The sequence below is a fragment of the Girardinichthys multiradiatus genome, chromosome 2 (assembly GCF_021462225.1).
Source record: "Girardinichthys multiradiatus isolate DD_20200921_A chromosome 2, DD_fGirMul_XY1, whole genome shotgun sequence".
In the NCBI taxonomy this organism is placed as follows: Eukaryota; Metazoa; Chordata; class Actinopteri; order Cyprinodontiformes; family Goodeidae; genus Girardinichthys; species Girardinichthys multiradiatus.
In genome coordinates this window covers 26,355,942-26,383,696 of record NC_061795.1, presented here as the reverse complement: position 1 = coordinate 26,383,696, position 27,755 = coordinate 26,355,942, and the positions used below count along the sequence as shown (strand labels likewise).

Genomic DNA, 27,755 nt, shown 5'->3' with positions numbered 1-27,755 from the left:
CCAATAAAAGGCATTGAAGTTTATGACTGTACCATGACAAAACAGGGTAAATTCCAAGGGGTGTGAATACGTTTGCAAGGCACGGTGTACTGCAACCATCTGTTTTACACATTGAAATTTTATATGAGCTGTAAAAGAGTTTGCTTGTGCTTTAACAATAAATCAGTTAAATACATCCTTCCAGACCGATCCTGGCTGCAGGAGAAGGTGAAAGTGGAGAAACTCCAGCAGAAGATCCAACTGGCCCTTCAACATGTTCTGCAGAAGAACCACAGAGAGGATGGTATTCTTACAAAGGTATGGTGCAATGCAGTGTGACATACATCTGTCTGCTAAGCTTGATATACTGTTGAGCAGTAAAAAAGTTCACAATTTAGTGTTTAAACCATTAGTCCAAACAGTGAGGGTAATGCATTCATACAACAAAATAAATTTAAATTGAATAATTAAATGTTCTTCCTGATATATAGTAACAACATTTATGAGTCTGTTTGCCCCGTGTTGGAGAGAAAGAACTGTAGGGAGGACTGTTTTTTCACTACAATTGCTCCATGTCCTTGCCTTGTCGTGAATCTAAACAGCCTGTCTCCTCTCTCTCTCTCCCCACAGTTGATATGCAAAGTGTCGACACTGCGAGCGCTGTGCAGTAGGCATACAGAGAAGCTCACGGCTTTCAAAGCAATATACCCAGACATTGTGCGTGCCCACTTCCCCCCCTTATACAAGGAGCTGTTCGGATCAGACTTTGAGCAGTCCATGCCCGTAGATGGGTAACACCCATCTACGGGCAACGTGGGGGCAACGTGGAGGAGGAATCTGAGACACTTTACTGGTGCCCTGCACAAAACCGGAGCAGACAGATGGCAACTTTTTTCCTTGTTTTTTTTTTTTTGCAGTGGAGGGGGGAGGGCAATGGGGATGTGATTGTCAAGGTTTAGTTGAATTAAGGTCTCAGAGGAAGACGCAACAGAACCCCAGCGGGACATGAAGAGGAGATGGGAACAAATAATTTCTGTTTGGCTGAACTTGGCCCCTTTATGCACCTTTTTGGAAGAAAACAAAATTTCACCAGTGTTTTTTGTCTTTATCATGATGTGCGAGAAAAAGAATAAACAACAATTAAAAGACGACCGCATCAGTATTATCCTCCAGGTTTGCACTCCTTAAACAATTTTTAGTATTTTCACAAACACAAACCTTTCATATTTACAATACCTAATCCCTAGAATGAATAAAGGCACCTAAGAAATGTGCACACTTTGGTCAAGTTCAGCCATTTTTCCAAATTGTTTTTTTTTTTCTTTGTTTTTGTTTTGGAAGCAGCGATCAGCAATTTACTGAGAGGTTCCGTCGGCATGGTGATGCAATCGACACCTCCTTAAGGACAATCGTTTGAAAAGGAAAAAAAAAGAAAGAAATCTAGAATTCTGGTAATTCTTATAAAAACGCAATGATTTTAGCTGTCAAGGACTCCATCCACCATTGTTGCATAGTAAAAATCATGTAAGGCCATCTGCTATTAATCCTTCTCTGGACAGGTGCCCTGAAGAAGCCCGTGGCACCGACGCAATGAAAAGGCTCCATTCCACCTGTTTTATAATGTACTACAGGGTATATGGTCATAAGTACTTACTATACAGAAAAAAAATAATGTTTATAGAATCTATTTTAAATAACATGTATGATATTAGTAGTTAGACCATTCTTAATTGTTGAATTGATAAGGCACTTTTATTTACACCTTTGTTTAATTTAAGACTTGTATATTTACCTAGTGATGTGTTGCATGTGCACAAGAAGTACAAGCTGAATCATGGTCACAGACGTTACTCTCGGGAGCTACGGATGGTATTGGTCTGAAAGTGTTCGGAGGGTGGGGGTTCTGTTAGGATAGCCCATGCGGCTGCAGGACCCAGATCGTTGAGGCGTGGATTTGGAGGCAAACTAAAGGCACTTCTTTTTTCTGCAACAACTGCAAGTGTACTGCATAATTTAAGTGACAATGCACACACAAATTAGGATTCTGATGATCCCTTATGACGTATGTTAAACACTGTTAAATTATAAAAACTTTTGAGGTCGAGATATTTGCAGGTTATTATATATTATATACATGTTTAAGCTTTGGATTTAAATTCTTGTTTGACAGACTGCATAGATTATGTTTAACACAAAAAATATTTTTTTCCCCATGTGGTCATAGTGTAGAAAACACATTGAGATTGTAATCCAACTGTTCCACCTAGTGGAAGATAAAAATAAAACAAGCACGTAAGGCAGAGGTGCTCTTAATACTCTAAAAACACACCTACAGTGCTTTGCTAAATAATTCATACCCCTTGAACTTACCGAATAGAACATTTTATCATGTAACAATCTTTTGGTGCAATCTTGAATGTATTTTATTGGGGTTTTATGTGATGGGCCCACACAAATAGTAAATAATTATGAAGGGGAAGGAAAGTGATGCATGTTTTTCTCCCATTTTATGTTTTTACACAAAAAAGTCTGAAAGTCTAGTGCACATTTCTATTTCCACATTTTAGCCAAATAGTGTTATTTTGGTCTCATCAGACAAGAGAAACTTTCTGTCATTAGATGAGAAATTTTACATCTTTCTTCCAACAACAGCTTTAATCCCTCCACATTTAATAAAAATCAACAGCTTTTCCCCAACTTTATCCCTGACCTGTCTTCATGATCCTGTTTGTTCACTGTTTTCTAAAAAAAAAACTTCTACGGCCTTTACATTAGATTAGGTTGTTTATTCAGTAATTAGGTGACTTCTGAAGTTAACTAGAGTGAATTAATCTGATTTAAGAAAAAAAACAGGCCGCACTTTTAAGATTTTTCTTTTTTGTAACACAGCTTGAAAGGTTATTCTTTCGAGTCAGCATTATATGCATTACTTTTTGTTGATGTGCCACAAGTTTGTAACTTGACCCAAAAAAAAAGTTCAAGGGGTATGAAAACGTTTTGCATAGCACTGTACAAGCCTCTGTCAAAGGTGTTTTTTTTTTTTCCTTTTTCAATATGAGTTACTTTTTGCCTTCTTGCCATAGCCTCAGCCTGGCAGCAGCTTAAGAGGACACAGAAGAAAACAGTGAAGGGAAAGTGAATATTAAAAGCCTTGTCTGGAAGTAAAGCTTCTATTTTTGTAACTCGTTTTGGTTTAAGAAACCCACGAAAGAGGATGAGGGAGAGGAAAAAAGATGTCAGGTAGCACTTAACTGTATCCCTGCAATAATTAAGACCAGCTGTTTGTTTGGTTAGGAGGGGGAAGTATAAAAGAAAAATGGAAAAACAGTAGGACAAGTGCTATTTTCAGAATGCTTTGTTGTTGTGTTTCTGTTTTTGTTGAGTGTGTCTTTCTTGTCAATGTGGTGGTAAAAAGTGGTTAAAAAAAAAAAAAAAAAAAACCCTGGTCGTGCCAAACTGTAGTCGTTGCTTCCGCTTTCCAGTCTACCTGATTAAAATGTAGAATGGATTCTGAAGACATTCCAGCAATCTCGGTAGCAGCTTCTTGAAATATCTTAAAAGAAAAAAGAAAAGAAAAAATATCCCTTTAGAAAACCCAGCAAAACGTGTTAATACATTTGTCAGCAACTGTAAAACAGAATCAAGTTTTGTTTCTTCATTTTTCTGTTTGCACACTATCATTCCTCTGCCGTGCAATTTGCACAAGACGTTAATGCCTTGTGCTGTCACCCCTCAGGGAAGAATTGTTGATTTTCTTTCGCCTTTCTGTTTGAGAGGACATTTGTTTGTATTCATCGTGTTTAGTTAATTTTTACTTTCTTTGTTTCAGAGATGTTTTCATGGGAAGTGGTTGAAATTAGAATTAAAAAATGTATTACTGAGTTCACATTTCTGATGTACAGTTCAAACCAGATGTTTATTTACACTTTGTTGAAAACATACAAACTTTTAGTCATTGTCTGACTTTATATCAGACTAAACTTTTCCTGTTTAAATAATTTAGGATTTCCTTATTTGTTTTCCTAAAGGTCGAAATAATGACAGACACAACCTGTGCTCTAATTAAATTAAAATGTTTTGGCATAATAACCATTGTTACATTTGGAGGGAAAAAGGGAAGCTTAAACGCCTCCGAACATCATCCCAGCTGTAAAGTATGGTAGTGGCAGCAGTGTGTTGTGGAGGTGTTTTGCTGCATGAAGGACTGGTGTACTTATCAAAATATAGTTTGCATCATTAGGACAGAACATTATGTGGAAATATTGAAGCAACAGTTTTGGATTGGGAAAGCCCTGATCTCAGTATCACAGAACATTTGCAGGCAGAGCTAAAAAAATTTGTGGGAGTAACACTGCCTGCAAATCTGACTCAGTTACTCCAGTTCTGACATGAGGAATGGGCCAAAATTCCAGCAAACTATTGAGAGAAGATTCTAGAAGAAACTGAAAACGTTTGACCAAGTTGTACAGTTTAAAAGGCAATTCTACCAAATATTAAGGAAATGTATGTATACGTCTGACTTTAAAAAAAAATATTTCTTTTTAACTTTTGTTTCATAATTTGGGCATTATGCAAATAGAAATACTTTGGGTAATCCTAACTGACCTAAAACAGGAAATGTCTAGTCTGATTTCTTGTCAGATAGTGAGGAAAAAAGGTTATGTGTCTTTTTATAGATTGTAAATATTTGGTTTTAACTGTAAAGAGCTTTCAGCCAAGAAACCCAAACAATAATCCCATCACATTTACAAACTACAGTTTTTCAGCACAAAACGCTTTTCCTATCAGAAAAGAAAAAAACACCTTTTTTGATTTCAGATGGTGTCATCAGGGTCTTTACAAATAATTTCCCTATTTGTTAGAAAAACCAAAATATTCTTATGCAATACTGAATCGGTTGTGTTTGGGTTGTTGTAGAACTGCTGTACCTGTTCTTATGGTCCAATTATCTTTGGATATTATGCACAAGCCCTCTATACGACTAGTTAACCTCAGTCTCCGAGCAAAACAACCCCTCCTGCCCCCAGTCTGGAGCAATGCTAGACAATCCAAGTTTGTGAAAGATGTCTGTGCCCCCCCCCCCCCCGTAAGAACAGCACATAGAAAGGAGGTGGTGTGAATGCTCAGGGAGGTGGACAGGGAAGGCCCGAGAAGCAGCTCGACGCGCCAGTTTTTTGACATAGCACACTGAACTTTGCAGTTCCTGTTACGGGAATTTAAAAAGAGGATTTGGCTGCTTTCCTTCGAAATGGTTTGTTTTCAATGCGTTTTCGCATAACTACAAAGTATTTTTCTCACACACTATCAGCTAAGGTCTGCCAGTTTCAAAGTGCAAAAAGGTGAGCCCAGTTAGTGGCTCTGTGATGCATTCTACAAAATATTACGAGCAATATGCCTTGTGTTGCAATTACGGGTCTCTACATTGCCGTTATTACCCTTTTTTATTTAACCCTATCCATCTAGTATGTTTACACTTTTGTACCAAGAAGTAATAATAACCCCTTCAGTTGAATTTTTCTCTTCGCATGTGCTGGTGTGGTTGAGATAGAGACAGGAGAACAGAAAACAGTCATCAAACACACTAGTACTTGGGTGTATCTGTGAACTATGCCTAAAATGTTATGTCCTTTTCAGTGGCGGTTTTTGATATGGGCAGTTGCCCAAGGAAACATTTGAAAGTGGGGCACACAAGCACTAGATAAAAAAATGCAAATGCACTGCATTTTATCCCAACCCAGAAACTCAGATAATTCCCTGCATTTAATTGGCCGGGAGGGGTGCGCCAGAAGGAGTTGTTGGCCCAGGGCAGCATACATGCAAGAACCGCCACTGGTCCTTCTCATTTTTTTTTCTTTAGATTTTCCTGTTTATGTGTGCTATTTAGTCTGTGTGTAGTATACAGTAAAAATGTGCTGTTCCTTCTGTCTCTATGTTGTCTGTTTGTAAAAAGCAATAGTCTCTGTATGTGTGTGTGTGTGTGTGTATATATAAATATGTGTTTTGTTCTTACATTGTGTGACTAATATTAAAAAAAAAACCAGACAAGGCTTTAATAATTACAGAGGAACAGGGTTATGTGGATGAGGAGATTTTGGTTTTATTTTTAAAGAATTTTGAAGAAGGGAAAGGTTTTGGAATTGCTGAGCTGGATCCATCCATATTCAGTATAGGTTGTTTTGTTTTGTTTTATTTATTAATAAAAAAAACTTAAAAAAAGCATGACATAACGCCTTCAACCATTCAGCGGTTTTCAAACACTTGGAGGGGCAAAATAAAGAGCAGGTCACAGCTCCAAAAACATGCTTTTCCTGCTGTATCGGTCGGGCCAATGCATGCTGAAATAAATTCCACCCTTTCAAAAAGCCGGCATTTTGTTTAGAGCCCTCCATGACTGCTGATTGTGAATGCCGGCATTATGTCAAGCTTGAAAACTGCCAGCGCCCGCTGTAAACCCAGACTTATGAATCCATCATTGCATTTTTAATAAACTCATTTTCCAAAGCACATGTGATAAGATTTTAAGATTAAAATTATGTTTAAACACAATAGTTTGAAAAGGAAAAAAAAAAGAAAAGATGCAACCTTTAGCCATAATTGAATGTCAAGCAATAATATATGTCGGTGTATAATTTCTCATTCTTTAGTGCATCTGCATGTAAATACACCCTCTTATTTATCACAATTCTTTAGACATTTTTTTTTTCTCTTTTTGTGGACATCTCATCTGTATATTTGACCAGTTCAGTTCCCAGGTGGAGAACATTGAACTTGACATGGCCTGTATTGCTATACGTGTTCTTTTTCTCACTCTCTTCCTCATTCTCGGCTGTTTTTATTCATCATGTTTAATATTATTATTATTATAATTATTGATCACTTGTGTAAAGGTAGCTTTGTAACTTCTGTCTGTATAGGTAAGAGGAAAATACTGCTACTAAGGTCTACCCAGTGAAAATATTTATATGTTTATCGATTGCATCATATTGTATGATGAAGACGTTTCTACTTTGCTTCCCTCCTTTAGGATTAGTTTGATAGAGATAGGGGTGTGCTAACATTTATTTTGTGTTGCCCTAATGTGTGGTGCTAGGTAAGTTAATTTTGTGAACCAAGTATTGATTCCTAAGCCTGGCCGCCCAATCTAGTTCAATTATTTCATTGCCTATTAATGTATTATTGATATTAGGACTCGACGAATTATAATGATTATAATAAAAATGATAGTGGTAAAAAAGAAAAAAAGTACCCAGACAGTACCTGTATCAGTGTGCTTGCTCTGGGATAATGCACTTATTTCCTTCTGGCTTATAGCAAAACTAGAATCTGCTCATTTAAAAGCTATTTAATGTTGCTTTTCTGGATTTTTGTGGAGAAATCCTGATATTCAAAATGAAAAAGCTGTATTTTTTCTTTCTTTTTCCTGATTGTAAGAAAAACCACTCACTGAGGCTGTAGTTCGTCAGGTTTTTAAGAAGCTAACTATTTTACCTCGTGTGTCTGTATCATCCCTTATTTGACGTAGGAACGTGGTACTCAAGCCTCTGTATGTTTTGACGACCCTGAAACAGCGCTTTTATTGAGACCAGTGGTGTGTTTTTCTTTATTTATTGCGCAACATAAAGTGTTTTTAAAAAACAGATATGAAATGATTTGCCATTTGATGACAAAAAATCAACCTTTTTCCTCTTCTCTGTAGCAAATATCACTAAGATAATGCTCGCAATAAGCAAAGTATCACACTGAGTGCCTCTCGGTGTAACAAAATGCATACATGGTTTTGATTGTCCTTTTTTATTTTCCAAATGTGTACTGATGTGACAATGTATTTTTTACATAAGAAGAAAATCTCACCCTCACTTGCTTAAAAATGTTCTGTTTTTCTTCTTGTGTTGTTTCCAATTGATTTGGTGCATTTTGTTGAAAGGGTTTTAATGTATAGATGTCCTCCCTCACCTTGTTGTAGAAACTGGGAAGTTTTGTTACCCTGTTGATCTCAAATGGTCAATAAAAGTTCGCAGATAATTTATTACCTGAAATGATCACTTGCACATTTAATTTTTTTTTTTTTTTGATTACAAAAAAAAAATAACCTGACATTTCTGCATTTTCTGTTTGTGGTGTATTTTTTTGTCACTGCAAACAGAAGATTTGCTAATGCATTGTATATTCTGTATTTGTACGTGTTTGTAAAACAAGCGTACAGCACATCTGGTTCCTTTTAATGTTCTGTGTTCATTGTGGGCTGAGTCTGTTTGGGGTAACTCCACACATGAAAGTTGGGTGGAGCAGGGGGTCAATGCTTTTTTTTCATTGCAAAGCAATTAAAGAAAAAAAATCGAAAAAGCCCAAACTAGTGTGTGTTTGACACAGATTTCTAAGTCACACGTTTGCTACTGATCTTAAATGGCGACGGTTGATCATGAACCTTTTTATCCAGCTCTTTTGAACTCTCTTTAGCAGGTAGTCTAATTCACAAATGTAGTTTTGCTCCTTCTTGTCTGATTCTTAAATATGAAAATAAGTATTTTGATTCATTTTGTAAATACATATGTAAAGAAGAATAAGAAATTTAATGTTGTCTTTTAAATACTTTTCATTCTAATATGAATGTTGTTATATTGTACTTAGAAACTGTACCTTTAATATTACCTTTATTAAAAGTACATTGGACACATCGATTTTAGATGTGCTTTATGTGCTGTTATCCCATAATAAAATTTACCGCTTGTAATGGGCTTTGTTTTTCTCCTCTGATTGTTCATCTCTCTCACTTTGTTTGCTCTTTAAAAATTAATCGGTTCATAGCGTTCTAATAAGACCTACAATAATACATGATAATATACTTGCATCTCAATAAAATTGGGATATCAAAACCTTTACTTTAGTAGGTCAGTTAAAAAATTTAAACTTGTGTATATACATTTATTACATATAGAGTGATATGTTTCAAGAGCTAATTTCTATTGATATTTTTTTTATTGCTAAAGAACCTAACTGTTCATGGAGTGCTCTATCTAAACATATTATTGGAAAGTTAGGAGGAAGGATAAGTTTATTGCTAACGAGGGAAGGACAAGGCTAACTGCTAAACTAGCTGGCTATTCAAGAGCTGTATCCAAGAATACTAATGAAAAATTGAGTGGAAGGTAAAACTTTAATATGAAAAAAGGAAGGATAATGTTAGCTGCTTACAAAGCTGCCTGTTTACAGATTGCCATATCCAGGAATATTAAGGGAAAGTTAAATGAAAGGATAGCAGCCGACATAAGCACATCTTTTACCGGACTGCAAAGCAAAGTCTATTCCAGAGCTGGGAGGAGGCTAAGACATTGACTTTGGGTGGAGTCAGTGCTTTAACAACCACCTCACGCAGGCATATCCAGGACATGAGGTTTAACTGTTGTACTCTTTGTGTTAGGCCACTTCTGAGCCAGAGACATCAGATTTGCCTTACCTGAGTTTTTGGTCTGCATTAGCTGCAAGATGTCAATTACAGAAATAAACGTCTGAAGTATATCACTCAGTGAAGAGTGATTCAATTAACAACTATGAATGAATACATAACATATAAAACAGTGTTATGTTTTGAATTAAATTGCTTTTAATTTACTTGGATGTACCATTTGCTTTCCATGTCCTTCAGTAATCAGTTAAACCAAAAAATCTGACAGATCTCTCTATCAGTCTTCGTAACTGAGCAGAAATCTGTGGGTACCTAACAACTGCAAAAACCTTACTTTGTACAATTTTCTTCATACAAGGCAGAACTGTTGTTGTAGGCTTGAAGCAAAAATATGCTGTTTTAATGAATGACTCCATTTTCCTGCAAGGAATATGAATTTTTCATCACTTTTTACCATGTAATGCATTAGAGATCTCAATGAGGCTTGGTGAACAGCAGTGCGATAAAGTTGTAGACTAATTTACATAATTTGATATTCTTCCATATGTAGACTATTGATGTTATCGTTTTATAACAGGAGTAAGGATGTCATCATGATTAGCTTAATGTAAAAACAGCTAGTCTGTTATTTAGATTTAAAGAAAAGCTACTTGTGTTAAACTTTTGCTCTTGCCTTTTTGTGTTTGAGGTTGTTTGCAGTACAAGACATGTGCTGGAGGGAGGTAAAATACTGGAGAAGAAATCAAGGTTGGCCTGCCAACATGCCATTGCTCTGAACAGTCTAAAACACTTTGTTAAAAGAGACCGTGATGAATACTTTCCAACTTTATACTCATTTATTCTACACAATTCAACTAAAACACAAACCAATCTGTTATGGGGATGTAAAAAAAATTAAAAGGTGTAATAACCTTGTTGCATAAATGTACCAATTCCTTTCTGAAGCACATTCTGATTTCAGATGCAGACTTTTTGAGCTTACAACTACCATCAGTTATAGTAAATCTGATCTCCAAATCTCCAAAAACGTTCAGCTGTATTGGTAGGATGTTCATGACACTTCCTTTTGTTATATCATGAAAACCTTAACTTTTCCATGTTGATCTCAAATGGTCAATAAAAGCTCGCAGATAATTTATTACCCGAAATGATCACTTGCACATTTAATATATATTTGTTTGATTATGAAAAAAAAAAATAACCTGACATTTCTGCATTTTCTGTTTGTGGTGTATTTTTTTGTCACTGCAAACAGAAGATTTGCTAATGCATTGTATATTCTGTATTTGTACGTGTTTGTAAAACAAGCGTACAGCACATCTGGTTCTTTTTAATGTTCTGTGTTCATTGTGGGCTGAGTCTGTTTGGGGTAACTCCACACATGAAAGTTGGGTGGAGCAGGGGGTCAATGCTTTTTTTTCATTGCAAAGCAATTAAAGAAAAAAAAATCGAAAAAGCCCAAACTAGTGTGTGTTTGACACAGATTTCTAAGTCACACGTTTGCTACTGATCTTAAATGGCGACGGTTGATCATGAACCTTTTTATCCAGCTCTTTTGAACTCTCTTTAGCAGGTAGTCTAATTCACAAATGTAGTTTTGCTCCTTCTTGTCTGATTCTTAAATATGAAAATAAGTATTTTGATTCATTTTGTAAATACATATGTAAAGAAGAATAAGAAATGTAATGTTGTCTTTTAAATACTTTTCATTCTAATATGAATGTTGTTATATTGTACTTAGAAACTGTACCTTTAATATTACCTTTATTAAAAGTACATTGAACACATCGATTTTAGATGTGCTTTATGTGCTGTTATCCCATAATAAAATTTACCGCTTATAATGGGCTTTGTTTTTCTCCTCTGATTGTTCATCTCTCTCACTTTGTTTGCTCTTTAAAAATTAATCGGTTCATAGCGTTCTAATAAGACCTACAATAATACATGATAATATACTTGCATCTCAATAAAATTGGGATATCAAAACCTTTACTTTAGTAGGTCAGTTAAAAACATGTAAACTTGTGTATATACATTTATTACATATAGAGTGATATGTTTCAAGAGCTAATTTATATATATATATATATAAAGCATTACCTTAAAAATATTAAGTTGTATATATATAAGTTCAATTACAGTTTATGTCCACTGGGGACAGTAATGCGCACAAAGCACAATAATGCTACTATATTTCTAACCGACAAGGAAGGTCGCCTGTCAAACAAACAGTTATCAGGCAATGATGAAGTTCAGTGGCAGAACTAACCGCCTTCGTTAGCTCCTACCTTGTTTTTTCCGACTGTGACAACAATGGAGCTGCTGTGGTGAGTAACGTTGTCACTCGGTCGTACCGCCGGGGCTTTGAGACGGCCGGAGGAGGTCATCTCCACGGTGTCTTGGTTCAGTTGGGCTGAACTTAGTCATCACAAAATCTTGCTTGTTTACTTTTACGGTTTTATAAAACCAGGGGAAACAGTTTGAGACTGGGACAGGAAAGGAGAGCTGGAGATAAAGCAAAGCTGCTAAGAGGAGAGACAGTTGTGTGTTTTACAGGCAGCTGAATGAACACAACCAAACTCAGCCTGTCCAGCGAAAAGACGTGCCCATTGTTTGTATTACAGATTATTATTACAAGCTGATAAAAACAGGACCCAAACGTGATATGAAATAAATAAAACAGTACAAGTATGAGTTTTAATGCTATGGTGCATCTAAAAATGAAACTTCTTTATGCAGTAAACATTCATCTCAAGCAAATTGAATTAACTGTTTATTTCTGGTCATTCTGATAATTATGGCTTTCAGCTAATGAACTGAAGGATTGCTATTACAGAAATGGTATGTTATGCACTGCTGACTTGGCAGTTGTCCAGCAGGGACACCCTCCACAAGGAGCGTAACCCCCAAAAGGCTGAAGAGACTGACTGACACATAGTGCTGCATCCAAGCTTATTAATGGAAAGTTAAGTGGAAGATAGAAAAGGGTGCACAAGCAACAATATCAATCGCAGCCTTAAGAAGATTGTAAAGCAAACCCCATTTAAGAGGAGATTGAGAAGTGAAAAAAATGCTTTAAATGTATCAGTCTGTGTGTAACAAATCTGGATTCTTTGAGTTTTATTTTTTTCATTATTAAACCTCTATGTATACAGGAAGTCTAATTTGGACAAACATTCTTATTTACAAGAGAGACCTGTTTTGAATTAAATTTCTGAAATAATTTTTGTTATATTCTAATTTATTAAGAATATGCCTCTGTACATAACTGAGTGGAGCTTTATCGTAAAGGGGGGAGGATTCAAAAAGATTCCTCCATTACACAAAAGTATTAACCGTTTATTGTATTCTAGTAACAGCAGTTTATGGAATTGCAGATTACTTCACCAGTTAGGGCCTTTAATGATATTTACAATGTTCTTCAATAATCAGGGATGATGACCCGGGCCCCGACGGCCCTTTCTTCACCAGAGACCTCTATGACAAATATTTGCTTGCACCAAACATCAGGGAACTTTGGGCCTTTCTTCAAAGGTTTGTTCGCCAGAAAATAACTTCTAAGCTAATACACAGCTTCAGGTGCACTTTATCACTGTATTAAGGTTAACTAGTGAGTGCTTCTTTGATGCATTTTTACACAATTATTTGTAGTCCTGCAGAAAATACCAGTGCAAAACAAGGATGTGCGGGGGCTGCAGAAGACTGCGGCACTCCTTCCCTAAAAGATGATGCAAAGTTAAAAGGCAACCGTCGCGTCGGCAGCCAAGCGTCCAGATGGGAGAGCTGTGATAGTGATGATCTGTCTGCAGGCAATGATGAGGCACCAAAAAACAGCAAGAGAGGCAGAAATTCCAGGATAAAGACGGAGATGGAGGTAGATGTTGCCTTTCCTGAACCCAGGCTGCCGTATCCCTGCATGTCCAGCCTGTCCAGCAAAGACCAGAAAACCTATATGGGTTATTTGATGAATACGAAGACCAGGAGACCTCCAAAGGTACATGCATTCTACTCTGGTTGTAATTAAAGGTATTTTAGACCTTTTTTATTGTTTTGACATTCATATATTTTTTTCAATAACTTGTGCCTTTTCAGAACTTACTGGTGCGAATAAACAATGAAGTGGCGCAGTTCATGAGGTACCTGCAGGATGTTGCTAAAATATGTGCTGATGACTACAATTCTATAACACAAGGAGCTATGCAGTATACAGAGGTACTTGTATGTCAAGGTTTGTACCTCAGATTTTCACTGTGTGGTTTTAATTCAGAGTAATAAAAAAAAAATCTAAATTTGTTTTAGGAGTTCTTTGAGGCATGTTTAGAGTCTGTTAAGGCACTTCCTCAGTTCTACCAGATCCATGAAATGACCAGTTTGACAGGAGGAACGTTTAATCCAGGTCTGGTGCTGACATTTGAGAAACAGCTGCTGACAATGGTAATATACTCCTGAATAATCCCACAACTGTTGGATTGTAACTGTAAATTTCATTGTCTTCCTTCATTATACAAACTTCTCACTTCAAGTACTGAAATGCAGAACCAGCCTCATGTTGATTAACTTTGTCTCTTTCCACATTTGCACCCATCATTTCTCCAGGGCACTGCGAATATAACCGACCACAAGATGGTGCCTGCTGATGCACAGCTTGCATCCGATTATCACAGTGTTTCATCAGCGAATCCTCCAGCTAAGAAAGCCAAGGACAAGCATGCTGTGAGCGATTGTCTCCCTTCTTTTAATTGCTGCAGCAGAATAAGCAGAGATGTTTTTACTGCTGTAATTGAATTCATGGCTGAATGTTGGTTGTGAACTGCTTTTATGCTCCTGCAGTCTTTAAAACGGACACCAGGGGTTGCTTTTGTCTTACTTTGTTGAGCCGGTGCAAATTTTGTTTCTGAAAGATCCTGTGTTGCACAAAGACAATCCAATTATCAAACAGCAACACTTGTATTTGTTTCAGTAGTGTCATAATTTGTTCTTGCTTTACCCCACAGATGATCAGCAGCGATGGAAATGTTGAAAAACTGTGTGCTTATTATGAACCTCATGTCTGTCTGACCCGAGATGCCTTGGTCAGGCTGCTGGACAACCATGGCCCCGACTTCGGGGACCAATGGGAACTGCCTGTTTTGGTAAAAGTAACACCAGGAAAAGGTGCGTTTAGTGCTTTAAGATGTTATGTGTACCTGTATTGCAAAAAGTCTTCACATATTACCCCGTCTGAATTGGGTGTTAAAGAACAGCAATAGTCCAGATAATACACAAACAGTTTTTCTGAACAAATTAGCCTTACAGTCAACAAACGTCCACATTTATTTGGATCACTGGTAAAGATGTTGGACAACTTCATCAGTTCTCTAACAGTGCACTTAGGAACTTTTTTTAGCCTTCTTATCAGCATCCTTACTGTGCATGGTGGCAAAATGACCAAAAACCTCAGTGTATTTTATTATATTTTAAGGTCTTGATAGTTTTTCAGTTCTGCTCTAGTCTTTTCATTATCATATGATTGATCGAACTGTGTTCAGTGAGATGTTCGGCTTGGGACATTTGGTTTTAAACTAAAAGTGTTTTAAACTTACACACACGTTAATCCTGACTTGTTTGCTTTGTTCCTTGGTCTTCATGATGCTGTTTGTTCAGTAATGTTTTCTGACAGATGAATGTATGCTGGTCTTCTATCAAACACAGGTCGATTACTACTAAATCGACATCTGAAGGCAGTTGGTTTCACTGGATTTTATTAGGCGTATCAGAGTAGAGGATGGTGAATACAAATGCATGTCACATTTCTCAGATTTGTATTTGAAAATCATGAAAAAGAAAATAAAACATACATGGGTTTTCTTTCCTCTCCACAATTATCCACTATAGTTTTGTGAGTCTATCACAAAATGCCAATAAAATACACTGAGGTTTGTGGTTGTAATGTAACAAATTGTAATAAAATAAAAAGTTGGAGGGGCCGGGACATCTTTGCCAGGCAATCCTGGTTTTGCAAAAAAATGTTTCCTAATGAGGGCTGCACGGTGGCGCAGTTGGTAGCACTGTTGCCTTGCAGCAAGAAGGTCCTGGGTTCCATTCCTGGCCTGGGGTCTTTCTGCATGGAGTTTACATGTTCTCCCCGTGCATGCGTGGGTTCTCACCGGGTACTCCGGCTTCCTCCCACAGTCCAAAGACATGCCTGTTAGGTTAATTGGTAACTCTAAATTGCCCTTAGGTGTGTGCATGGTTGTTTGTGTGTTGCCCTGCGATGGACTGGCGACCTGTCCAGGGTGTACCCCGCCTCTCGCCCATAGACTGCTGGAGATAGGCACCAGCTCCCCCGCGACCCACTATGGAATAAGCGGTAGAAAATGACTGATGACTATTTCCTAATGTAAAGATTTCATGTTTTTCTTTAATGAATAAATGTTCTCAAATTAAAAGGTGGATTTTTACAAAATGTTCAATGCTGGATGATGCTGATGTAACAGGTAACAGATGGATTTATTTTAAGGCTTTTGCCACATTGCTAAAAGTTGTGCTGTAAATAAGTGGTTTCACAATGCTGTCCTGCAACTGCATTGATACTCAGTGGCCTCTTGGTGGTGCTGTTTGACACCATTCATTTATCATAATAATAATAACCATAATAGTTTAGTACATAATAAAGCTTTTAATCATCCAGGATGGTCCCATTGTTCTTAGATAGTCTGGGTCAAGGTGTGGGTGTTAACCAAATCTAAAGCAGTTGTAAAAACAGCATCAGGAAAGTTAAAAACATTTGCAGAAGCTAATTCAAAACAAAGATGTTGAATGTTACTTTACCAACTAAATGATGACACTAATAAAAGGCTAGATAAAGCATTAAATGTTTAGGAGTAATTTTAAGAAGACACTGAAAAATATGAAGTGAACAAAGACTGATTATATTTTAAAGTCTATTCCAAAGATGGGGAGCAAAAAAAAGAACATGGCTGCTTTATCAAATTATATTTATTTGGGGATATTTATCATTGGACTCTTTTTTTTTTTTTTTTTTACAGGAAGTAGTAAAAGGAAGGCTGTGTACATAGACTCTCCTCTCCTGAAACGTGAAGTGACGGTGAGAGAGAGGAGTCAGATCTACTACGAAGAAAGTTTGAAGCTCTCCATCATGACAAAAGGAAGTAATAAAGTGTTCCATTTAATGACCGAGCGGCCTGCACATGAGCACCAGTTCTCACAGGTAAGCCAATGAGACGGTAGACATGTCGTGGGATGTAGTCTGAATTATTTAATCTTTTCTTTAATTATGCTTTGATGCCTGTGTCCCTATTAGGAAGCCTCCATGAGAGGTTACGTGTCTGTCGAAAACAGTGGCCTTGACTTTGAAGTGGACCTAACTGACCTGGAGACCTTTGGAGAAACTGCAACTAAAACGCCCCAGATCAAAAAGACAAAGAGTCAGCAGGATAAACGGACTGAAAGTAGTGGAGCTACAAGTACTCCAGATGTGGTCAAGTCGGATATTTCCAATGAAAATCCTAAAGCTAGCAGCAGTTCACAAGAAGACTTTAACACTGCTTCTCGATCCCCAGAAAACCCCAGAACAGAATCAAGTCAGCTGGTTGTGAGCGAGGCGGAGTCACTAAAGACTGAATCGCAGGGTTCTCGCCACAAATGGGATGAAGAGACAGTTTTTATGGCAGATTCAGATGACGAGAAGCTGATCATTGATGATTCTGGCTCATTAGTAGCATCACTTACAAACCAGTCAGAACCTCTGACTACAACGTGCTCCACAGACCCCCCAGTTACATCTCCTATAAAGTCTACCTCTCCAAACACTGACCCCTCTCCGCCTTTTAAGGGTACAAGGTCTAAACAGACCACTAGACGAGCAAAAGCTTCTGGGGATCAACTAGGTGAGATCCTGCGCATGCAAACAGCCATGTTCAAGTCTGGCAATGAATCAGCGATTGCCGTTAAGTCCCCAAGCCGCTGTGTGGGGCCCCAGCTGAACCCACATCCAACATCTCTGGTTAAACAGTGTGTGTCCTTATATTTGGAAAGACAGCAGAACGAGGAAGGTGACAATCGAGCTGCTCTTCCTGAATCTGCATTCGTCAACATCAATCCTACAGAGCACAAAAGTTAGTGTCCATTTATTTTGGTTTTGATAGGTTAAAGCAGTGTTTATGGAACTTTATTAACTTACTGCTTTTTATTGATCTCACTCAGAAATACTTTCAGAAAACCTTCAGGCTTGCGCAGAAGACGAGCTAGACTATGACGCTCCGGTGGAGGGGAATCTGCTCTACAAGCTCTACAGTCTGCAAGACCTCTTGGTGATGGTGCGGAGCTCTGTCTCTCTGACCCACACAAGAAAAGTAGACAATAGTCAGAATCAGGTATGTAAATAATAATATGCAAAGTGCCTTGAACTTTTTCTCATTTTTACAACCAGTAACTGCTATTGTAGTGGGATTTTTATATGATAGACCAGCTCGAAGTTGCACACAATTGGAAAGAAGTAAAATATGCATGAATGTTTTTCAATTATGTACAAAAAAATTGGAAAAATCTGAAATATATTAATAATGGAAATATATATCAATCAGATTGCATGCAGAGCCTCAAAACAGCAAATCTCAACTCCAACTGCCACAGACTGACTGGGCTATTTTAAAATATAAATAGTCCATACCATTCAATTGCAGTTCTGGTTGCATGTCTTTGGTTTTTGTAATCATGTAAATGTTGCCTGCGTGATAAAGTCAGCCTGTCTGGGACTGCAGATGAAAATTACATTCTATAGCTAAATTTGGTACATTTACATGATAGGCTACAACACTCCTGTTGACTGATGTGCATTGTCCCTTTTTAAATAAATGAATTTCAATTTCTTGTAATATATATAACAGTTCCATAATGACTACTGTGTTCTCTCCCAACAGTATGTGCCAGTGCATGTTTTACCAAAGTTGGAGTACCAGCTTTCTTACGGTGTTGAATGTCTAACCAGCAGCGAGGCATGCCAGCTGTGGACAGAGACATCGCTTCACTCCAGCACAGTGTCTTACATTGGTAAAAGCACTTAAACAAAGACAGGGGAACATCCCACCTTGGTTAAAAAAAGGAGTATCTATCGATATGTATAATTTTTCTTCAAAATAAGTGTTGGAAAAATTTAAAATGTAATGTTTACAAATGTTTTTTTTCCTCCTCTGCTGTGTCCATTGGTAACCATGAGACAGATCCTCCCACAAACCAGCAGAATAGTAGTTTCATGACTCACACTACTGCTGAGGCTGTCGAGTTATGAAGTTTACTCTGTTGCCATAGCTACAGCCATGTCTTTAATTACAGAGGATGGAATTTGCAGAGCTAAGCTTGAGGTTTAAGTATGCAGCCCTAATGCATGTGTTCAGTCTGCATCCTGCTTACATTTAGCTTGAGACGAAGGGAACCACTCCTTCCATTCTTTTGTGCTTGACTTGCGTAGGCGTGGTCTGGGAATGTCATCTCTCCAATAGAAAGAAAGGGTTTCCTTTCTAAATGTGCTAAGTTACACACCCTTGCAATTGATTTACATAGTTGGCATGCAAAACACTACCCACAGACAGTGCAAACCATCTTTAATATGTGTTAATGTTCAAATTGTAACTGTCAAAGAGTAAGTATAGTCCTGTATCATGAAACTGCTACATTAGAATTAGATCAGTTTTTATGAGTTAGTTTGGCAACGGTATTGTACAGGTCCTTCTCAAAATATTAGCATATTGTGATAAAGTTCATTATTTTCCATAATGTCATGATGAAAATTTAACATTCATATATTTTAGATTCATTGCACACTAACTGAAATATTTCAGGTCTTTTATTGTCTTAATACGGATGATTTTGGCATACAGCTCATGAAAACCCAAAATTCCTATCTCACAAAATTAGCATATTTCATCCGACCAATAAAAGAAAAGTGTTTTTAATACAAAAAACGTCAACCTTCAAATAATCATGTACAGTTATGCACTCAATACTTGGTCGGGAATCCTTTGGCAGAAATGACTGCTTCAATGCGGCGTGGCATGGAGGCAATCAGCCTGTGGCACTGCTGAGGTCTTATGGAGGCCCAGGATGCTTCGATAGCGGCCTTTAGCTCATCCAGAGTGTTGGGTCTTGAGTCTCTCAACGTTCTCTTCACAATATCCCACAGATTCTCTATGGGGTTCAGGTCAGGAGAGTTGGCAGGCCAATTGAGCACAGTGATACCATGGTCAGTAAACCATTTACCAGTGGTTTTGGCACTGTGAGCAGGTGCCAGGTCGTGCTGAAAAATGAAATCTTCATCTCCATAAAGCTTTTCAGCAGATGGAAGCATGAAGTGCTCCAAAATCTCCTGATAGCTAGCTGCATTGACCCTGCCCTTGATAAAACACAGTGGACCAACACCAGCAGCCGACACGGCACCCCAGACCATCACTGACTGTGGGTGCTTGACACTGGTCTTCTGGCATTTTGGCATTTCCTTCTCCCCAGTCTTCCTCCAGACTCTGGCACCTTGATTTCCGAATGACATGCAGAATTTGCTTTCATCCGAAAAAAGTACTTTGGACCACAGAGCAACAGTCCAGTGCTGCTTCTCTGTAGCCCAGGTCTGGGGAATGCGGCACCTGTAGCCCATTTCCTGCACACGCCTGTGCACGGTGGCTCTGGATGTTTCTACTCCAGACTCAGTCCACTGCTTCCGCAGGTCCCCCAAGGTCTGGAATCGGCCCTTCTCCACAATCTTCCTCAGGGTCCGGTCACCTCTTCTCGTTGTGCAGCGTTTTCTGCCACACTTTTTCCTTCCCACAGACTTCCCACTGAGGTGCCTTGATACAGCACTCTGGGAACAGCCTATTCGTTCAGAAATTTCTTTCTGTGTCTTACCCTCTTGCTTGAGGGTGTCAATAGTGGCCTTCTGGACAGCAGTCAGGTCGGCAGTCTTACCCATGATTGGGGTTTTGAGTGATGAACCAGGCTGGGAGTTTTAAAGGCCTCAGGAATCTTTTGCAGGTGTTTAGAGTTAACTCGTTGATTCAGATGATTAGGTTCATAGCTCGTTTAGAGACCCTTTTAATGATATGCTAATTTTGTGAGATAGGAATTTTGGGTTTTCATGAGCTGTATGCCACAATCATCCGTATTAAGACAATAAAAGACCTGAAATATTTCAGTTAGTGTGCAATGAATCTAAAATATATGAATGTTAAATTTTCATCATGACATTATGGAAAATAATGAACTTTATCACAATATGCTAATATTTTGAGAAGGACCTGTATAACAAAAACAACAGTCAGAGAGAAAACAGTGGTAACTTTTCAGCTAACGAAATATTAGAACGCATCTCCTTGGTAATGATGTTGTGCAACACAAAGGTCTAAGAAAAGGCTTCCCTCTTTGCTTAGTGGTTCTTAGTTCATCATGTGGCCTGTCTTGTGGCATTCCCCATCTGTGTATTTAGACCTGTGGTTGCAGGCTCTATAAACACTCCATAACTGAAGGCTTTATGGATTGAAGCACTACTTACCAGTTGGAGTCAGACAGGAACAAAAATGGGATTAAAAACTCTTTGCAACGCATGCTTTGTATGCTTTGTAAGTCATGTGCAGTCGTTGTTCAAGCAGTAACTGTTTTTCCCTCTCTCTGTGGCCCTGTAGCTCACATCAATGCACACGCATCCAAAGTTGCTCTGCTGAGGAAGCTGCCTGATGACTGGATGCAGAACATCTCCTGCGGGTTCAAGTGAGTGTTGCTGGAGCAGATGTGTGCACCACGATTAGATTAACCTAATCCACTCAGAAAGATTACATTACTCATGACCTGGAGGTTGAGATTTTAAAATGTTCTTATTTTAACAGGCGAGGGTCAGATAGGGTCTATGTTGTTTCTGCAGGAGTTGCCCTTTTATGCTAATGAAGAAGCATGTTCAATGAAGAAAGTTCTGTCTTTAATCAGATGTTTGGGATGAGGATCCAGTTCTACCTGCTCTACAGACAGCCTTACTCTGGTCTGTATAGACCTGGTAAATAGAAGTCCAATTTATTCAATTTGAATATTTTGTGTTTGAACTCATAAACATTATAATATTTCAATTCCTAAACAGGTGTTAAGTTCTAAAGTCAGTGCAACCATCAATAAAGATGTGGTGGAAATGGCGGACATGTGGTCTATGTTTTAGCGTATAAAGCGTATTTATTGGGATTTTAGGTGACTGACCAATATAAAGTTGTGAAGTACAGGAAAAAACAAATTTTTAAATGTAGCTCGGTCAAATTAGATAAAGCATCTGTTAACATCTTTTAGTTCCTGCAACTAGATCAGATGCTCAGTTGGATTAAGGTCTGGACTTTGATTGGGTCATTCTAACACATAGCTATGCTTTGATCTCAGCTATTCTATTATAGGTCTGGCTTTGTGTGGGGCTGTTGTCCAGCTGAAAGGTGAACCTCCACCCCAGTCTCAGGTCTTTACCAGCCTCTAACTGTTTTTTTCCCAGAATTGTCCTGTGTTTAGCTCCATCCGTCAACTGAGACCAGCTACGCTGTTTTGGTTTTCTCCCAAACCGAGAGTTTAGCTTTGAAAGCTAAATTTGTGGAGTGCCAAAGTGAAAGCTGTTCTGTCGAAATCTTCTCCCACCTGAGCCGTTAAGCTCTGCAGCTGCAGTTACCAGGGATCCCTTTGTCTGCTTCTCTAAATTATACCATCCTTGCCCAACCAGTCAGTTCTGTGGATCTCTTAGACTGCCGTTGTGCTTTACTATTTCTGCGATGGATTGAACAGTGCTCATTTTGATGTTTAAATGTTGGGATGTTCCTTGTTCTTCAGGATGATGTGTGTGGATCAACCCTTTATAGAACAGTTGGATTTAAACTGGGCTGGAATTAGAGGGGAGACAGTTTTGGCTTTTTCATAGGTAACACATGCAGGACAGTGGTGTCTAAGGACCAGGGGTTGAGAAACATTGATTTAATGTGTAATATCCCAAAAAAAATCAATGAAGTTTATGGTTCTAATGTGGCAAAATCTAAAAATGTGGATACTTTGGCAAAGCACTGTATAAACTGTAAAATGATTCATAGCCGTTTTAATCCTGTTGGATTAATGAAAGCTGCATTGAATTTTCTCATCTGTATTTGCTACTGAAAACACTGTGACCCAAAGTAACAGTAATGATATTTTGATCTTGGAACATACTCTCACCGGCCACTTTATTAGGTACACCTTGCTAGTACCGGGTTGGACCCACTTTTGCCTTCAGAACTGCCTTAATCCTTCGTGGCATAGATTCAACAAGGTACTTGAAACATTCCTGAGAGAGTTTGGTCCATATTGACATGATATCATCACACAGATGCTGCAGATTTGTCGGCGGCTCATTCATGATGCAAATCCCCCGTTCCACCACATCCCAAAGGTGCTCTATTGGATTGAGATCTGGTGACTGTGGAGGCCATTTGAGTCCAGTGAACTCATTGTCATGTTCAAGAAACCAGTCTGAGATTCGTGCTTTATGACATGGTGCGTTATCCTGCTGGAAGTAACCATCAGAAGATGGGTACACTGTGGTCATAAAGGGATGGACATGGTCAGCAACAATACTCAGGTAGGCTGTGGCATTGACACGATACTCAATTGGTACTAAGGGGCCCAAAGTGTGCCAAGAAAATATCCCCCACACCATTACACCACCAGCCTGAACCGTTGATACAAGACAGGATGGATCCATGCTATCTTGTTGTTGACACCAAATTCTGACCCTAGCATCTGAATGTCGCAGCAGAAATTGAGACTCATCAGACCAGGCAACGTTTTTCCAATCTTCTATTGTCCAAATTTGGTGAGCCTGTGTGAACTGTAGTCTCAGTTTCCTGTTCTTAGCTGACAGGAGTGGCACCCGGTGTGGTCTTCTGCTGCTGTAGCCCATCCGCCTCAAGGTTCGACGTGTTGTGCATTCAGAGATGCTCTTCTGCATGCCTTGGTTGTAACGAGTGGTTATTTGAGTTACTGTTGCCTTTCTATCAGCTTGAAGCAGTCTGGCCATTCTCCTCTGACCTCTGGCATCAACAAGGCATTTGCGCTCACAGAACTGCTGCTCCCTGGATATTTTCTCTTTTTCAGACCATTCTCTGTAAACCCTAAAGATGATAGTGTTTGAAAATCCCAGTAGATCAGCAGTTTCTGAAATACTCAGACCAGCCCGTCTGGCACCAACAACCATGCCACGTTCAAAGTCACTTAAACCACCTTTCTTCCCCATTCTGATGCTCGGTTTGAACTGCAGCAGATCATCTTGACCATGTCTACATGTCTAAATGCATTGAGTTGCTGCCATGTGATTGGCTGATTAGAAATTTGCGTTAACGAGCAGTTGGACAGGTGTACCTAATAAAGTGGCTGGTGAGTGTATACAGCAAGAAATGGTGATTAAACTGATTTGAGAATACACGAGAACACAGCTGCTGGTTTTTTTGTTGGAACTGTAATAACTTAATTTAGATCTCATGATAATTTTAAATTGTAAACTACAACCACTAACATACTGTTGCATTGCATCCACTACCTTTACTGCTCTCTGGGAATCAAGTGTGAGGTGTGACTAAATCAAAAACGTTGCCAGAGACTACTACAGCCAGCCGAGTGTGCGATGTGTATGTCTTTTGCTTCTTTTTATCTCTGTTGCCACATTGATGATGATTGTGACATCACCTTGTTGAGTAATTAGGCTGAAGAGTATTGTCCTGCGGATTGTGGGTGAATCACTGTTAGTATCACATGCAGCTGTCATCCTCTGGGTTTGTCATCTCAGTGTTGAAATTAGGATCCGAACACAAAGTAGATGGAAAAATAAGTGTTATACCTTTTTTTTTTTTTTTTTTTTTCTGTCTACAGACCTTCAAAATCACTGAATATTTTGCACCACCTTCTGAAAAAGCTAACTGGGTAAGTTATCCTCATCACCTTAATTTGTAGATTAGCAGTTTTCACATTTTAATGCAAGTGTTTCAACCTGTAATGATTTTGTTAGTTGCAAACAATTTAACTGAGCCTCTCAGTTTTTATTTTGCTTCCAAGGAGCGACACCTCCATGTAAGCTTTAAGGTTGAATTTCACTGGCTTCTCGCTACTTTTTTCCACTTCTTTTACTTGACTATGGCAGCATTTTCTGCTTTAAAAACACTCTTAAAGTTGTTTTCTTTTAAACTGTATTTTTCCTAGATCCATCTTCTGAAATTGGAGCAAATTGTGTCTAGAAAAACTTTCGAAGGCCTTTAGAAAACCCAGTTAATCTTGCTGAACACCACCTTTTAAAAGATTCTAAGAAAGCTTGGCTCATTGGAAGCAAACGACAAAGAAACAGAAGATTCAAGACTTTTGCACTGCACTGTATTTCTCTGTTCAAGCTGGTGAAATTTCACACATTCAGTCGTTCAGCCTCAGGGAGAACTTACGACATTAGTCTGTAGCCTCCTTTTTTTTTTTTTAAGAGAATTTCACAATCGGTTGCTCAACCCTCTGATTCGTTTAGGTGTCGTACATTCAGATAATCACTCATCCAAGGAACAAAGCAAAGAAATCCCTGCTATGCTACAACACGTTTCTTTGTGAAGGTTCTGTCTAAACTAGCCTCGCTGACCTCTCTTTGTTTTCCAGATTGGAGGAGGGTCAGTACCTTATTGTGCACAAAGCTGGAGAGCCGTTTGTGACACTGCTGAAAGCAGCAGGTGGAAAAGTGAGTCGGGGAGCGTACGACCTGCAGCAGATACACAGCTCTGTTCCCCAGCCCCCAAGTTTGTGCCCTGTGCCTTGGATACCTGTAGATCCGGCTGTGGTCCTCCCGTTCCACCAGCAACACAGCAGAGTTCCCTGTACATTTCCTCCAAAAACCTTTCAAAAGGTGTGTAATCGGTTTAATTCCCAAAAGAGGACATGGAGTAAAATGAAAATCCACTTAATGATGATAATTAGTTGTACATAAGTGAGGTAAAAAAAACATTTACATTGTCAGTTTTGTTTTTTGTGTACATTGCAAAACTAAGAAGTCCCCAAGTTGATAAACAAAAGACAACTTGTATGTAATTTAATCTCAGTTTAAATGCAGCTGTTCTGTGAAGGCCTCCGAGGTTTGTTCAAGAACATTAGTGAATAAACAGCATCATGAAGACCAAAGAGGACTGTTAGGTTGGAACACAGAACTAGCTTAGAACATCTCACAGAGCATCTAATTAAGAATACCTTCTCCCATAGGGCTGTAACGGTACAAAAAAATCACAGTTTGGTATGTTTTCAGTTCACTTCAATCAAGAGAGGAAAAAAATAAAAAGCCACTATACAACCGACTTGACCAAGGATAATCGGGTTGGATGGATAAACAATAAAACAATAAAACCACTTGAATATGATCAATGCTGTTTAGATTTTATTAGGACTGTGGAAACATTTGAGAATAAAAACGGTTTAAGTTACCCTTGAAGTTGTTTTGATATTTAAACAATCCAATGTACAAGATGTACTTGACAGCCCGTATTTGTCTGGTACATGTGCGTACCAAACTGACAGGACTGTACCGGATACCTGTACCATTACATCCCTATTCTCCTGCTAATGTGAATGGACTATTTTGCAACAATTGCCATCAATTTTACTCGCTAGGTGTGCAAAGCTAGTAAAGACGTACCCTAAACTAACTGCAGCTGTGATTGCTGCAAAAGGTGGTTCAATAAAATCTTGACTGGTAGGCACTAAATACAAATACACACCAAACTTTTCAGATTTTTAGTTGTAAAAAAAAATTATTTTAAAACCATATATTTTTTTCCTTCAACTTCAAAATGATGCTCTTCTGTATGTTCTATCCCAGAAAGACCCAGTAAAATGCAAAGCGGTTTGTGGCTATAATATGTGAAACATCGCAATAATTTGGGGTTGTAAAGACTTTTGCAAGATGTGCAGGTGGAAAAAATGAGGAAACAAAACTTTGGACTGCCCACACTTGTCTTAGACTCAGAGAGCACATTCAGTGAGTCAGAGAAGATAAAACAAAACAAAAATAAAGCAAAGTCCAGTTTCTGTTCAGGTTTTGTTTTGAAAAGGCTTATCAGACAGGTTAAACCACGACTGCAAGATGAACGTGATAGACATGAAGAATATCTTCATCCCAGTAGTGCTTATTATTGCTGACTCCTGAGACATTTGCTCTGCATACCAATAAAAATATCAAACCATATCTGATTTCAGCTTTTTGACATGGTGAAATAATGTAAATGCTGTTTCAGATTATAATGAATGCAACCACCAATATCTTGTTCTGTCTTTTCCAGACAACAAAAGATGGAGATAACAGCAGAGCTGGTCAGAAGAACCCGAATGTCCAGAAGAAGGGCAAACAAACAAAACGTTCAGCCAAACGTAACAAATATATAAAAAAGCTTGTTCAGAAGTCTGTTTAAAAGCCCTCAACGTTTAATCCAAATCCTTTCATTTCATGCTCAGCTTATGCTGGACCAGTGTTTCTGCAGCAGAGAAAGGAAAGGGAGAGGTTACTGCTATGTGTTTGTATAAAAAATTTTCTTCATACTAGTTAAAATTATATATGTATTTTGTTGAAAGTTTGTTTTGTAAAACCAGAACATAAATAAACTTGAATTTTCTTGCTGTGTGAAGTAATCTTCATAATGTGAATGATGGCAATGTTTCAGTGATGCAATGTAAGGAGAAAGGCGCAGAGCTGAGCACACTTTTATCATGGGAAAACTTCAGAGCTTGAGCACCTTAAAACTATGGAAGCAAATCGTTACCATATTTCAAATGAAAAAGCATTTTCAGAAATGCTTTTTCATTTTAAGAATGTGGCTGCATTGTTTGACTCATAAATGAAATTAGTAATCAATCATCCTATTTGCATTTGCATTTTCTTCTTCATGACTGCACATTTTATCCCATAATCAAAAAGAAAACAAAGCAGACATTGCTTTTTTGTTTTCGTGGTCTGCCCGCAAAGTACTGCCCAGAACTCGAAAACGAAAAAGCATTCCGAGCTGCGGGCGCAGCAGAGTGACGTCAGCAGCCACTCTTCCTCAGCTCCCTGCTGACTGAGCTACCCATCTTGTTCGGTAGGGGGCGCTGTGCACGTCTGCATTGCATTACATTGCAAACGTGCTGATAAATCGATTGAATTGCAGCAGGACCGAGCTCAATTTGTGGCAGTGGCACCGAAGCTGCCACCGGAACTGCCACAGGGTGGCACGGGATTCTGCGAGGATGCCAGAAGGTGCCAGACTGGGCGTAAAAGCTTGTGGGAGCTAATGCTGATTATCGGCAAATTGGTTGTCAGTATTGTTAATAGTGTCTGTGGAGCTAGTGA

At 38.5% G+C, this 27,755-nt stretch overlaps 2 protein-coding genes across 6 annotated transcripts in view; both read left to right on the top strand.

The window, feature by feature from the left end:
- roraa (RAR-related orphan receptor A, paralog a) overlaps positions 1-11,231 on the top strand; it is a 279,737-nt gene extending 268,506 nt beyond the window's left edge. For both annotated transcript variants that reach the window (XM_047385191.1, XM_047385199.1), the window contains 2 exons: positions 185-297; positions 610-11,231. In XM_047385191.1, coding sequence (XP_047241147.1) covers positions 185-297; positions 610-774 — 278 coding nt within the window. In that variant the 3' untranslated portion in view covers positions 775-11,231. The remainder of the gene's footprint in view (positions 1-184; positions 298-609) is intronic.
- A 352-nt stretch (positions 11,232-11,583) lies between these two features.
- On the top strand, positions 11,584-27,048 carry ice2 (interactor of little elongator complex ELL subunit 2). 4 transcript variants are annotated; one of them, XR_007040540.1, is made up of 15 exons: positions 11,584-11,709; positions 12,815-12,916; positions 13,034-13,376; positions 13,475-13,594; positions 13,682-13,816; positions 13,979-14,095; positions 14,377-14,536; positions 16,411-16,592; positions 16,686-17,499; positions 17,588-17,757; positions 18,304-18,433; positions 21,052-21,136; positions 21,288-21,416; positions 24,284-24,334; positions 25,046-25,105. XR_007040540.1 is itself a non-coding variant. In XM_047380712.1 (15 exons), the coding sequence occupies exons 2-15, from the start codon at positions 12,817-12,819 to the stop codon at positions 26,839-26,841; spliced, it is 2,622 nt and encodes an 873-aa protein (XP_047236668.1). In that variant the 5' UTR covers positions 11,584-11,709; positions 12,815-12,816; the 3' UTR covers positions 26,842-27,048. The 4 variants fall into 4 exon arrangements, 2 of the variants coding, with proteins under 2 accessions (XP_047236668.1, XP_047236658.1); XM_047380712.1 differs by lacking the exon at positions 21,288-21,416 and adding an exon at positions 26,713-27,048 and having other exon boundaries at positions 13,192-13,376; positions 25,046-25,289; XM_047380702.1 differs by lacking the exon at positions 21,288-21,416 and adding an exon at positions 26,713-27,048 and having other exon boundaries at positions 25,046-25,289.
- The last annotated feature ends 707 nt before the right edge of the window (positions 27,049-27,755 follow it).

What these genes read in the sequence shown, in the direction of transcription:
- ice2 (XM_047380702.1), top strand. An exon ending in CTTTGGGCCTTTCTTCAAAG is followed by an intron (nt 12,917 to 13,033) that starts GTTTGTTCGCCA and finishes AATTATTTGTAG; the next exon opens with TCCTGCAGAAAATACCAGTG. An exon ending in CTTCTGAAAAAGCTAACTGG is followed by an intron (nt 24,335 to 25,045) that starts GTAAGTTATCCT and finishes TTTGTTTTCCAG; the next exon opens with ATTGGAGGAGGGTCAGTACC.